Source organism: Eumetopias jubatus, unplaced genomic scaffold (genome assembly GCF_037043125.1).
Source record: "Eumetopias jubatus isolate StellerSeaLion01/CBP00866 unplaced genomic scaffold, mEumJub1_p1.0 scaffold_2, whole genome shotgun sequence".
NCBI classification, from domain to species: Eukaryota; Metazoa; Chordata; class Mammalia; order Carnivora; family Otariidae; genus Eumetopias; species Eumetopias jubatus.
In genome coordinates this window covers 116,409,122-116,423,475 of record NW_028274808.1, presented here as the reverse complement: position 1 = coordinate 116,423,475, position 14,354 = coordinate 116,409,122, and the positions used below count along the sequence as shown (strand labels likewise).

The 14,354-nt window shown below is 34.2% G+C and overlaps 1 protein-coding gene across 3 annotated transcripts in view; it reads right to left on the bottom strand.

The window, feature by feature from the left end:
* PPA2 (inorganic pyrophosphatase 2) overlaps positions 1–14,354 on the bottom strand; it is an 83,701-nt gene that overhangs the window by 8,954 nt on the left and 60,393 nt on the right. For 2 of the 3 annotated variants that reach the window (XM_028121293.1, XM_028121294.2), the window contains exon 10: positions 9,310–9,379. The exons of the other annotated variant lie outside the window; for it this stretch is intronic. In XM_028121293.1, the coding sequence (XP_027977094.1) occupies positions 9,310–9,379 (70 nt within the window). The remainder of the gene's footprint in view (positions 1–9,309; positions 9,380–14,354) is intronic. 3 annotated transcript variants of the gene reach the window in all.

Sequence of the window (14,354 nt, the reverse complement as noted above, 5' to 3'; positions counted from 1 at the left end):
GAATAAGTTATGTTGTAGAAACTAACTTCTCTTTCCTCTTCCCTTTCTGTTCATGTCTCTGAATATAGGACTGATTCTCATTGAATAATTTAAATTAGTCACAATGACTTTTCCAATATCCAACAATGGGATGGGCTATCCCATGAAGGAGTGACATCCTCATCACTGGAAGTATTCAAGAAGCTGGAATAGAAGGGATTTTTCTCTCTGTGGTCCATTTAATTCAACAACATTAATGCCAATAGTGATAATAAAACCCAACGTGTATTGAGTACTTTCTAGCTGCTTCACATTTTACCTGAATTATCTCATCCAATTCTCTATAACTCTTATAAGGAAGATAGTATTCTTAGCTCCATCTTATAAATAAACCAGGCATAAATAAGTTAAATAATTTGTCTTAAGTTATGAATGAAAGACCTGATATTTGGACCTAGATGGTCTGACTCTGGAACTTTTTTTTTTTTCCATAATGAAACTCACTGGACTAACACCAACATAAAATAAATGGTGCACATTGTATTTATAGTATCGTTTAGTAAGTTTTGACATATATACACACTCAAAGTCATCATCGTAATCAAGATAATAAACATATTCCCCACTATCCCCAATTTCTTCCTGTCCCTGTAAAAGAAACTATGAAATCTTTCCTCCCTTGGCTCTCCCCCAAACTCTCCAACCAATGATGTTTTGTGTCACTATACACGAGCATTTGCATTTCCTAAAATTTTATATAAATGGTATGATATAATGTGTATGTCTGCCTTTATATACCCAATTTTCTAAATTTTTAAAAATTGTCAGCCATGTTATAAGCATGTACCAAATACTCATTTTTTTATTGCTGAGTACTCCCACTGCTGAACGTATGGTCTGAATATACCACAATTTATCTATCCATTCATCTGTTGATGGACATATGGGTTGTTTTCACTTTTTGTCTATTACAAAGAAAGCTGATATAAACATTTGTGTACAAGTCTTTGTATGGACATATACTTCCATTTCTCTTGCGTAAATATCTAAAAGTGGAATGGCTAGATCACATGGTAGGTCTATGCTTAACTTCTCAAGAAAATGCCAAATTATTTTTTCCATAGTGGTTATATCATTTTTCATTCCCATCAGCAGGCTATGGAATGACCAGTTCCTCCACATACTTGCTCACAACTGGAATGGCCAATCTTTTATATTTTTAGCTATTCTAAGAAGTGTGTATGTCATTGTGGTTTTTAATTTATATTTCCTTAATGACTAGTCAAGCTGAGCATCATCTCACGTGTTTTCAGTATGTCGTCTTTGGCAAAGTGACCATTCAAATATTTTGCACATTTCCTTTGGGGGTGAGGGGATGTTTCATTTTCTTATTAATGAATTGTGAGAATTCTTTATATAATATAGGACAAGTCCCTTTTTCAGGTATATGATTTTCAAATATGTTCTTACTGTATGTGGCTTTTTATTCTCTTGAGTATTTTTTACAGAAGAGAAATTTTTAATTTTGATAAAATTCCATTTATCATTTTTAAAAATGGGTTATGCTTTCAGTGCCATATCTAAAAAACTTTGTCTAATGAACCCAAGATCAAAATAGGTTTACAGTTTTATGTTTTAAATTTTGGTCTAGGATACATTTTAGACAATTATCATATATACAGTGCAAGGTATGGACTGAAGTGAGGTTTCTTTGGTACCATATGGAATAACCAACTGTTCAAGTACTACTTGTTGAAAAGATATCATTTTGAAAATCAGTTGTCCACATATATGTAGGTCTATTTCTGGATTTGGTTTCATTGATTTGTCTAGTTTTACACCATTACTAAAGTCTCTTGATAACTGTAGTTTTATAAAATGTCCTGAGATCAGGAAGTTACTATTCCAACTTTCTTCTTAGTAAAGTTGTTTAATTTATTCTAGGTCTCTGGTACTTATGAGTTTGTTAATTTCTATAAAAAAGTGTATTAGAATTTGATTGACATTGCACTGAAATCTATATAGATCAATTTGAGAAGAACATAATTTGAGTCTTCATGATGTATTTACTATGTTTATAAATATATCTATTAATGTAGTTCTCTGATTTCTGTTGGCAATGCTTTAGTTTAACAGGCTCTTCACATATTTTTTTCCAGATATATCCCTAGGTGTTTCATATTTTTGATGCCATGATAAATATATTTACTTTGTTTCCAAATGTTTATTTCTAGCATATAAAAATGTAATTGTTTTTTGTATATTGATCTTGTATCCTGCAACAAACTTGTTAAATTCACTTATTCTGGTCGCTTTCAGGTATATTTTATTGACTATTCTACATAGACATTCATGTCATCTTCCTTTATAAGCTGGATGCCCTTTCCTTCTTTTTACTGCACTGGCTAGAACCTACAATGCTGAATAAAAGTAGTGGAAGTCAGTTAGGCCAAGTATTGTGTTTATGGAAAGATTTTAAGTGCACATTTAATTTGTTTATGCCTATTTCTTCTTCAGTGAACTTTGGTAATTTACATATCTCAAGGAATCTGTCCATTTCATCCAAGTTGTCAAATTTACTGGTATAAAGTTTTTCATAGTATTTTCCTACTGTTCTCCTAATAACTGTAGAATCAGCAGGGATGTCACTTTTCTCATTCCTGATGCTGAAAATTTGTCTTCTTTCTTTTCTTTCCTGATCATTCTGGCTAAAGAGGTAGCAATTTTATCGATCATTTCATGAACTAGCTTTTGGTTTTACTAATTCTGTTGTTTTCCTAGGCGTTCAAATTTTTTAAATTATGAATACTTCAAACATGCAGAAAATGCAGACAATTATAACACATACCTACTCCCTACACTTTTAAAAGAGTTAACGTTGTTATTTCTCTTATTTCAGAAACTTTACAGCTGAAGTCTCTTTTTCTCCCTACTCATCAGAAATTAAAATCGTATTTATTTCCCTTCTCAGAAGTAACCTGTAACCACCATGCTAACACTGTTTACCGTTCTTATTTATGTTTCTAAAATGTGAACACCATATCAGTTTGTACCCATAAAAATATATGGTACTGCTTTGGGTGTTTTGCATACTATGCATTATGTCTTGCTGCAAAAGACCTTCCTGCCCAACACTGCACTTTCAGGTTTTATCTATGTAGAGTCACACAGTTCCAATTTCCATATTTTGCCTGTGGCACAGCATTCTACCACATAAATATACTATAGTTTATTTACCCAGCTCTTAGCCATAGACTTTAGTCAGTTTCCAATTTTGCCATGTCTGATCACATAAACACACATAGTAGTGTCTCTGTAGAATGTGTACTAAGAAGAGCAATTTCTGAGTAGTGGATTCTAAGTATCTTCAACTTTACTTACAATTACTTAATTGCTCTTTAAAGTAGTTGTGTCAATTTATACTCCCATCAAACATATCAACAAGTATGAGAGGTCTCCTTTCCCCACTTGCTTAAAAACACCTGGAAAACAGATTTCTACACGTTTGCCAACACGGTAACTATGAAATTACATTGTGTCTTAGTTTTGTGTTTGTTTGTTTTTTAAGATTTTATTTATTTATTTGACAGAGAGAGAGAGATGGTGAGAGAGGGAACACAAGTAGGGGGAGTGGGAGAGGGAGAAGCAGGCTTCCCACTGAGCAGGGAGCCCGATGTGGGGCTCAATCCCAGGACCCTGGGATCATGACCTGAACCGAAGGCAGACGCTTAACGACCGAGCCACTCAGGTGCCCCTATTGTGCCTTAGTTTGATCTCACTGATTACTGGTAAGATACAGCAAATTTTCACGTTTACTGGCCATTTAAGTGTCCTCTTTTGTGAATTGTCCATTTATATTGTTTGCCCATTTTTTTTCCCTACTAGGTTATCTTTTTCTTGTTGATCTGAGTAAGTTGTTAAATCTTGTCATTTATATGCAAATATCTTCTCCCAACCAATGGCTTATGTTTTACCTCATTTTATGGTATCTTGTAACTGTTCAGTTTTTTTTTTTAAACTTCATTTAAATTTATCAATTCTTTTTAGGTTATTCCCGGCCTTTACTACGCCATATAAATTTTAGGATCATCCTGTCAAGTTCAATCAAAAACCCTGTAGGATCCTGATTAAAAATCAAGTGACTTCATTAATTAATATGGGAGAAATAGCCATTTTCATTATTATGCATATTCATCTATTTTTTAAAAAACTCCTTATGCTGTACTTCCCTATTCATACTTTTCCATTTATTCTTGATTTAATATTGGTAATTTATATTTTAAACAAAATTTTCAATTCATCTGTGTTTAGAAAGGTATTGCCAAAAGCATCTCACAGTATTCCCTTCTGTTTATTTAAATATCTCCTATGTCCATAATTATGTCTTTAATTCTTGACATTTTCATTTGTTTTCTCTTTCATCCTTCCTATAATAGTTTTGTCTATATTATTATTCTTAAAAAAAGTTAAACCCAGCTTTTGTTTTAATCGATCCTTGCCATTATCTGTTTTCTTTCATTAAACATCTGCTGTAGGGGCGCATGGGTGGTTCAGTCAGTTAAGCGTCTGATTTCCACTCAGGTCATGATCTCAGGGTCATGAGACTGAACCCTGTCAGGCTCTGTGCTGGGTGTGGAGCCTGCTTAAAATTCTCTCTCTCCCTCCCCCTCTGTCCCTTCCCCCACTAAAAAAAATAAAAATTGCTCTACTCTTTGTAACTTACTTTCTTATGTTAAAAGAAGAAAAAGAACAGAGTAACTGTTGAGTTCAGAATCTGGCCTCTCAATTTTCATTTCTGCTATATCATTTTACTGCTCTCAAAAACTGTTTTTGCTGCATTGTTCAAGTTTTGACATATAGCAACCCAGCTGTCACTCAATTTTAAGGATTTTATGATTCCTTACAATTTGTTTTGTTGAGGTATAACTTATTCAGAAGTGTTTTTAGTTTCTAAACATATGGATTTGGGGTTATTTCTTTTAATATTTTCATAAGGGATAAGTAAACTTTACTATACTATAGACAAGAGAATGTTGTCTCCATGACATCAACTCTTGGGCTTTTTTTTTTTTTTTGCAACTCTTTTTGTGGACTAATACTCAATTTTTGGAAGTGTCCACATGTACTAGAAAAAAACGATGCATTCTCTAATTATATATGTCTGTAAGATTAAGCTTGTAAACTTTGTTTCAATCTACTCAACATATTTTCAAAAAATATTTACATACAGTAAAGGATCCTAAAAGTAGCATCTTAAATCCCAGTAGTCAAATTGTCATCAAAAGCAACTAATATTATATCTGGAAGGTAAATCACATAATGTATGCACATACCTACACAAACACACATTTTTTTGTTCCCTATAAATGCTCTGAATCTTGCTCCTGGAAATAAAGCTCCAATTTCTAGTCACATCATCCTCAAGAATTGCAAAGTCCCATATTTTCTGGCTCTAAAGTTACATAAAAGTTAAAAAAAAAAAAAAAAAAGACACAATATCCCCAGACATGTAATTAGGTGGTCCTATGGTTGAACTATTACAGACTGTTACTCTTGTTGCCAGAGACCCATGCTGTGGCCCGACTACCAGAGTAACAGAGCACTGCTCTCTGCCTCTGTGGATCCCCAGTGTGTTGAGATCTGCACAAGTCTTGCTTTTGACACAGCCTTGCCTTTTCATGATTGTAAGTAATTCAAACATCTACATCCAAAACAAAATCCCATAATTCTTTTGATCATTTCAATTCGCCTTATCTTCTTCAGATCCACTATCCTTCTTAAGACCTGTAGACCTATGCATGACAAATTACTTCTACAGCTATTTTGTTTTGTTTCTCAAATGCTTCCAAATAATACTCATCAGGTTGTTGGCTTTTATTTTTCTTGGTTATAATGACAATATTCTTCCTATGACCTGTACATATTGTCAGGTAACTACTTAATGATTTTTTTCTTAATATCTCAATGCCACTTACATTTAATTATGCTTTCAATACATATTCACAAGCATATGCTTCCTGTAACAGTTCTATTAATCACTGTTTAATCCGTATCTTTTCTTTTTGTATTTTAAAAGTATCCATTCGCAGGCGCCTGGATGGCTCAGTTGGTTAAGCGACTGCCTTCGGCTCAGGTCATGATCCTGGAGTCCTGGGATCAAGTCCCGCATCGGGTTCCCTGCTTGGCAGGGAGTCTGCCTCTCCCTCTGACCCTCCCCTCTCTCATGTGCTCTCTCTCTCTCTCTCTCATTCTCTCCCTCAAATAAATAAATAAAATCTTTAAAAAAAAATAAAAAAAAATAAAAGTATCCATTCGCCAAAACAGTTAATTTATCCTAAAATCTCACCTAATCAACTCATCCTATATTCTATCAATATAGATCTTGTTGATTAAACTTGTTAGGATGCATTCACTCATTCTAATAAGCCCACTAATAAACTTTGGGGTTATAATTTGATTCCACATAATCCCAGGATTGATGTGGTCAGAATGTGAACAAGTTTGACGGATAACTTCAATGTCTTAAAAGTTATTTTGAGCGACCAAAGGGCAAACAAAAACTAATAGTACTTTGACATCAATGCAATCTCAGTATATAGCAAAACAGAGAGATCTGGGAATATATACCTGAATAATTTTGATTCAAACATCTCAGTGTAGTTCTGAAGAGATGAAATGCCAAGTCAAAAAGAACTTCGTTATTGTAAGTTGGTAAAATTTTCACAAGAAAGTATTACCTAATCTGAGTTCCTGAATCACTATATGCTGCTAATAGAGCAATTCTTCGACTTACACATTTTAAATGGTGAAATCCCATATACGATATGCTCCATTAGAAGAAGTGAAGAAGGACTGATTTCTCTGCATCTGGATTTTCTGAATAATCAGTTTTGCACTTTCTTCATGATTATGAAGCACAACAAAGTTACCACACCAAGTAATTAAAGCTGGATGTTAATGTTTCTGAATTCTAATCTTACCTCAGATCTAACTATCTAAATCACATCCATGTCCTCCAATTATTCTTTTTTCCAAGAGGATTATTTTCCTACTAATATGATAGGAGACAATAAAAAACAGGATGTAAGACAGAAACTTTAATCTTGTAGCTAATTTTAAAACAAGAATCTATTATACCTATTATTTATAAATCCCAAACTAAAATGGAATAGTCTTAATCTGAGATTAGCGAGAGAGAGAGACTACTTGGGCAAAGATAAAAAGTTTTTTGTTTTCCTTTATTTTTCTCCTTAAAGAAGTAATAATAAATATTGATGAGAACTAAGTTCAGAATATAACCTACATATATACAAAACTGAAAACCTGGGGAAAATAAACTGATATTGTACCCTGCATTACAAATAATGGCTTCCCTGATCTTCCCTACCTCCCTATAATCTGTTTTCACCACTGCAGCCAGAGTAATCTTGTCAAAATCTAAGTCAATTACTCCTCCGCTTAAAACTAGCTCGTGGTTCCATATCTCATTCAGAATAAGAAACAAATTTCTTAGACAGTCTTCACAGACTATTTTACAGGGTCTTTCATAATAATTTGCCACCGCTTCCACCCCCCAGATCCAAACATTTCTGATCTCACCTCCTCCTGTCTCCCCCAGACTCTCTCTACTCCACCAGTCACTGTGTTTCCTTGGGTATTTCTTGAACATGTCAGGCATCCTCTTGTCTCATGGCCTTTGGGACTGTGGCCTGGGATGCTTTTCCTTCAGATGGTCACTTGGCTAATACTCTTACCTTCTACAAATCTTGAATCATGTCAGTCTTCTCCTAGTGAGGCTGCCCCTGACTCCCTTTTTAGTAACTACAACTCTAACCCCACTCCTGGCACTTCATCCCCTCTGCCCTGCCCATTTTTCATAATACCATTTATTGCATTCAGACACACTACAGTTGATCCTTGAACAATAGGGGTTTGAACTGTGCAAGTCCACTTATAAGTGGATTTTTTTTTCAATACAGTACAATACCATAAATGTATTTATTTTCCTTATGATTTTCTTAGTAACATTTTTTCTCTACTTTATTGTAATAACACAATATATAATTCATATAACGTACAAAGCATGTGTTAACTGACTATGTTATCAGTGAGGCTTCTGGTCAACAGTAGGCTGTTAGTAGTTGAGTTTTTGGGGAGTCAAAAGTTATACATGGATTTTCGACTATGCAGGGGAGTCAGCACTCCTAACCCCCTACATTGTTCAGGGTCAGCTGTATATATTTTCCTTGTATTTATTATCCATTTTTCCAACTAGAATGTTAGCTACATAAGGGCAGGGGTTTTTCTTGTCTTTTCTTTAATACTGCATCCCCAGTACCCAGAATCTTACGCACACACAGCAGGTACTAATTCAACAGCTGATGAATTAGTGGGGAAAAAAATTCAAAGCAGCCATAGTGAGTAAATATTTTTATTGTTCCTGAAGTAAAGATCTAAATTCACTAGTTTCAATCTCATAATTAGTTTAAGATTAAAAAGAAAAAGCTTAATTTATAAATGGGATTTCTAGCCTATGACCAATCCTGAACACACTTTATATAGCAACATTTTACCTGATTATCTGAATATGAATTTTCTTATTTAGTGGTCTCCAAATCAAGCATTAATTTCCTAATAAATTCAGTTGCCTCCAGGCAGCCTTATCACTAAGATACGTAAAAATCCAAGGATATCATCTTAGCTAGAAGGAAAGCTTGCAAAACAGCCCCATAAATGAGGGAAAAAAGGAGAAATAGACTTCTTTCATTTTTCTTGAGCCAAAATGCACATGCACCAGCAGCCAATCATAATTTTGACACTGGATGGTGGGTCACTCATGGGAACAGGACAGTACAAGGAGAGTAAATGCATATAAACAATAAATTGGTGATATTAAGAAAAGCAGCTTCATATGAAATTAGTTAAGTGGTTAATATACCTTATTTTTTTAAATTGTTTTTGAGAGAGAGAGAGAGAACATGAGTGGGGGGAAGGGGCAGAGGGAGAGAGAGAATCCTCAGACTCCCTGCTGAGCACAAAGCCATGACCAGGAGATCATGACCTGAGCTGAAGGCAAGAGTTGGACACTTAAACCAACTGAGCCACCTAGGTGCCCCAATGTGGTTAATGTACTTCAGAAAACAGAATTTAAAAATTCAACTAAAAGATTTTCAATTCTCCAGATTAAAAAAAAAATAGATTCCAATGTTATTTTTTTAACTATGCTTCCCAAAAGACTTGATACATTTCATTGCTAGATTTTTCAGAATTTGTTAGATTTCCCTGTGACGTTTGTAAGATTAAAGGATGCTTTGAATATTTGCCCCTTACCAGTTCAACTATTGATCTTGCTTCCTCTTGAGTGCAATGGAAAGGGCTGTCACATACCTGCACGTTTGTGCTGGAGAGGAAAAGACAGTATTATTAATTGGGATTAAAAAAAAGCAATTACCAAAAAAGGAAACCAACTCCAAATACTCCACACTGAATGTAGAATTTCAGTAATTTATTTCCAGCCAGTGAAAAAGGACCTGAATGAATATAAACTGAGATATTTGTACATTCTTTCAGGCAAAGTTATAAATATCGTGCGCCACAGCACTGCACATTCTAGAATTTTTTTAAATTTAAATAATAGTATACAAATTTAAATAATCTGGTATATATAAAAGACTGTACACCACAACTGCACTTCGCCTTTAGTGAGGAAAAGAAAAACCAAATTTGACCCACGAATGATGACTCTAAGGAAGAATTTTCATCTAAGTGAGGTGATGAACACTGTAACTGGCCAGGGAAAGATGCTATGGTAGCTCTTTCTCAGACAGGTGTGGAAGGCTAGGCAAACCAAGAGTGGTGAGAGGAAAGCAAAGGAATATGCAAACTCGGTTTTCTTACAGGAGGGAAGGTCAGGAAGGCGTAGGCAGGAGCCCCTTCCATGGTCAAAGCCTTCCCACACAATGGGGAATGACAGGCTGTCTCCACAAGCATGTCGCCCATTGTGTGTTTCCTACTTCCTGGATGAAAGCAGAGGCATCATTCCTCCCAAACATACTAAGAATGATTTTTTTTTTTAAATTTCATCAAAGAAATCAGATTAAAATGGATACAGAAAGAGGCAGTAGAGGAGTTAAAGCCAAAGGAAAAAGTAATTAGCAGATCCCTAAAGAAGATGAAACACACACAGACACACACACATACTTGCCCTCCAAGTAGACTTAAGAGATATGTACTATCAAATGCATTTCCATAATGGCTTTTGTGAAATATTTTGGGATATATTGATAAAGAGATCTGTCTAGTTATTTATTTATCTTTGTAATTACATCTGTCTGTAATCAGACATTGGGTAATAGCAATTACAGTTAAGTGGCTGTTCTGCTTTCTATCCAGACTCACAATGTGGGATTTATTTTCATTCTTGGCATGAATAAAATTTGATGCAAGTTGGCCTTATCTTTAATACTATTTTGTATTCTCTCTTCCACAGCCCATATTTAAGTAGGCTAAAAACTGAAAAAGGTAAGGCCTTAAAGTCAGATGTTTCCCTAAAAAATGTCAAAATTAAATTTTAAAAGAACAAGGCAAAAAATTAGACACTGCAAAGTCCTAAGTGCTAGTCCTCTAAGGAAAGCATGGTGTATGCTAAGTATGCCATATACAATGTTTTTAACATTATAACTAAACCAAAGTAAAAGATACCTTAGAAATTCTGGGAAAATGATGGTAAGAGAACAGGGGAGTCTTCTCTAAATAGGGCTGCCAGATAAAATACAGAATAACCAATTAAATTTGTATTTCAAATAAGATCAAACTATTTTCTAATATAAGTATGTCTCAAATATTGCATGAGACATTTATGTTAAAAAGGCATATTGCTCTGAAATTTAGATTTAATTGGGTATCTGGTATTTTATGTTAAATCTGATAACCTATTTCTAAAATAACCCTCTGCTCCTTACGACAAAGCAAACCATCAACAGATATGGTAGAAAAGAGTCAATATTAAAGCCAACAATGTAAATTTTTAAAATTCTGAGTAACTTTTTAAATATCTCCAGTAAAATATCTCAACAAGTAACCAATGGAACTGAGGAAAGCCAAGAGGCTCTGCCGTTTTCACCTTGGACAAATTATTAGTAATGGCAGTTTCAAGAATGAAATGTAAGGTATATACAAATAGACTTAAGAGATTCTTGCAAGACACACCAATATAAAGATGAGAGATCACAAAGCCTCTTGTTTACTTTTTCTCCAACTGGCTCTTCTATTAGCATTTTGTTAGCTAAAAAACAGTGCCAACTTCCTTATCGACATCCTTTTAGTTAAAGTATACAATCTGGGTTGTAATATATTTCCCTCAGGATTTAATGTACTTTAAATGTTCGAAGGCATGTTATCAGGAAACATTTTTATTTTCTCTAAATTGGCCCTTACGTAAAAATAGTTAATACTGATTCATATTTATTGATTCAAAAAATTATTCTTATACTAAATGTTAGGGACATGTCTAGATGCTGGGGATACAATACTGAACCATGGAGCCCCTGTGGAGGTTATAATATTTAGGGTTCTTTTTAGTCTTAAACCATGACTATGGCCTGAAAGAGGAGAAGCAGTGTAATCATTTAAAGGAAGGATGACTAAGGTGAAGGTGTCTATTATAAATGAGATTTAAAATAAGGACTAAGGAGAATGTGCTGCTTTCCTTTTTATAATAAGATACTAAATATTTTGTTCTAAAGTTACAAACATTATATAGCCTATACACAATCTTGCTGACCAAAATAAGCAGACATCAGATGATCAGCAATACCAAAAATGTTGTTGATGACCAAACTGCATTTAAAAATAATAAAAAGGTGTCTTAATAGATACATAATAGGTACAAAATAACTGACTAAATGAAAAGATATAGAAATAAAAAATTACCTGCAAATAATAGACACATACAAGATGAAATTTATAAGGCAAACAATATGGAACATTTTAGTAAAAATTATTTTCTTCAAGACAATCTCAAATCAAAGTCATGAGAATCCTCAAAGACACGTGTCCAGAATATAGATTTACCAAGGCTTTTCATTCTAAAGCAAAGTAGTCAAGAAAAAAGGAGAGAAAAAATTCAAGGAAATAAGAATGACAATGATTTTGGACCACAGCCTCCAGAGTTTACAGGAGAAAACTGACATTGAAGTAAACCTAGAGAAAGCTAAAAGAACTGGAACTCTCCATACACAGATCAAGTACACCTTCCTCTAGAGAAAGGTAAAAAGAAACAATTTTAAGACCTACACAATTTTGTAGAACACATTTGTATATATGTAATATATACAGTTATTCAGTAAGCCCGTATCAACTACTATGTGTCAAGTCCTGTCACTAAGTGCTCAGATACAAACTCAATTTAAAGCATAAAAAAATAATAAAACACTGCAAGTTCTACACAGAGGAGTATATAGCAATCATCTGAGAGTATAGGTAATCCTGCCCAAAAGAAATAAAAACTCGTTGCAGAACTGCTTCTTGAAGAATGAGCAGGCATTCATGGAGGAAAGAGAATGAGATAGGAGGGGACAGAACATGAGGCTGGAAAAGTAGGTCTGGACATACTGTTTAACATATAGAAGAAGTGGATTATATTCCAAGATCAAAGGGAGCCACAAGACATTTTTAAGCAAAAATGACAATCACATTTGTATTTGTCAAAGATAATTCTGACAGTACTATATAGAGTACATTAAACAAGAAAAGTTGCAATATAAAACAACTTACGAGTAAATGACAAGTAACTGAGTTAAAGTAAAACTGAATTAAAAATTAAATTAAAAAACTCAGATGCTCTAGAAGTGCATCCGGGAATCCATCAAAACTTGAAAAATTTGGAAAATAGATGGGTCTGAATAAATAATAGTTAGTGAAATAAAATAACCAGGCAAAATGAAGAGTACATTTCTAATTTCTTAAAAATAAGGTAGATAAATAAGCCATGGTGGAAGAAAGACCAAAAGGAGCTGGACAGTAAAACTCAAATGGCAAAAACTCTGTTTCTCCTACAAAACAGTGGAAAGTTCCCTTAGGGGAGAATAGAAATAATCAAATTCTCTCTGTTAAAAGAATATGTAGCTTTCAGAGTAAATACTAAGCAATGGCAAAAAAGAATAAAAATAACAACATAAAAAAGACTACGCAAAGTATCAATTACAGAATTTAATACATGCAGGGATCCTGGAAGAAGAGTTGCACTAGATTTGAGAAACAACAAATACCTGTTGGTTTTAAAATATTAGTCAACAATTTACTCCAACAGGTATTTACTGGGTGGCTAACACATGTCAGGCATAAGGAATATAAAGATGAATAAGGTAGCTTTATTCATCTGCTTTGGAGAAGCTTATGTTCCAGAAGAGGAGACAAATTCATAAACCAAGCAGTTAGTAACTGGTAAATGCAATGACAGAAGTTCACAGGGAGCAAGAAACACAGTGTCCGTGGCTTGCCAGCTAGCACGAGGCTAGTCTGAGGGAACGCTTCCTAGAGAATGCGAAGTCAAAACTAAGTCTCAAAAAGAGGAGTAAGTTAGCGAGTTCAAGAAATGAGAAGACAGTCATGGCAGAGGAAACAGCATGAATGGCCTGGAGGTTAATCAGAGCGGGGTGTTTGCGGGGTGACAGGTGTTTCTAAGTTGTTGGAACTGAAGTAAGATGCAAGAAGTGATGAAAAATGAGGGCAGACAGGTAGCAAGGCCAAATCCTAGAAGACTTGTTTGCTCTTCTATTAGAAGTTGGGACTTTACAGTTCTTAAGCAGAGAGGCTTATCAGAAGCACCTGCGAAGGAAGCTTTAAAACATACAGATGCTTAGACCCTACTCCGCAGAGATCCTAATTCACTAGGTTTAAAGAAGAAGACAATGCACTTGAATTTTCCAAGTTTTCTGACGTAATTACAACACACTATACATGATTTGAGAGAAATGCTGTGATTAAAAAAAAAAAAAAAAAAAAAGTGGACCTAAACTCAACTCAGTAGGGAAAACAGGCTAAAAAGGAAGGGGGGAGGTTGCTAATCAGTAACAGTGTATATTTTAAGGAATTAAGAGAAAGAAGCAATTTACTAAGACAAAGGAAATAAAATCTTTACTACTATGAATATATTTTTACAAATCAAGTAGTGATAAAAATAAGAAAATGGACAAAATGAGTTAAAATCTGAAGATTCGGACTTTAAAGTATCTAGATGCATAAAATTTATGCCCAGAAACTTATGCCCTGAAAATTTTTAAGCTAAAAAAATTATTTAGTTGTATTTCTTTGAAAAGATAGAGGTAGAATATAGCTGGTAAGAGAGTAAGTTTGGAATCTGGCTTAAATCCTGG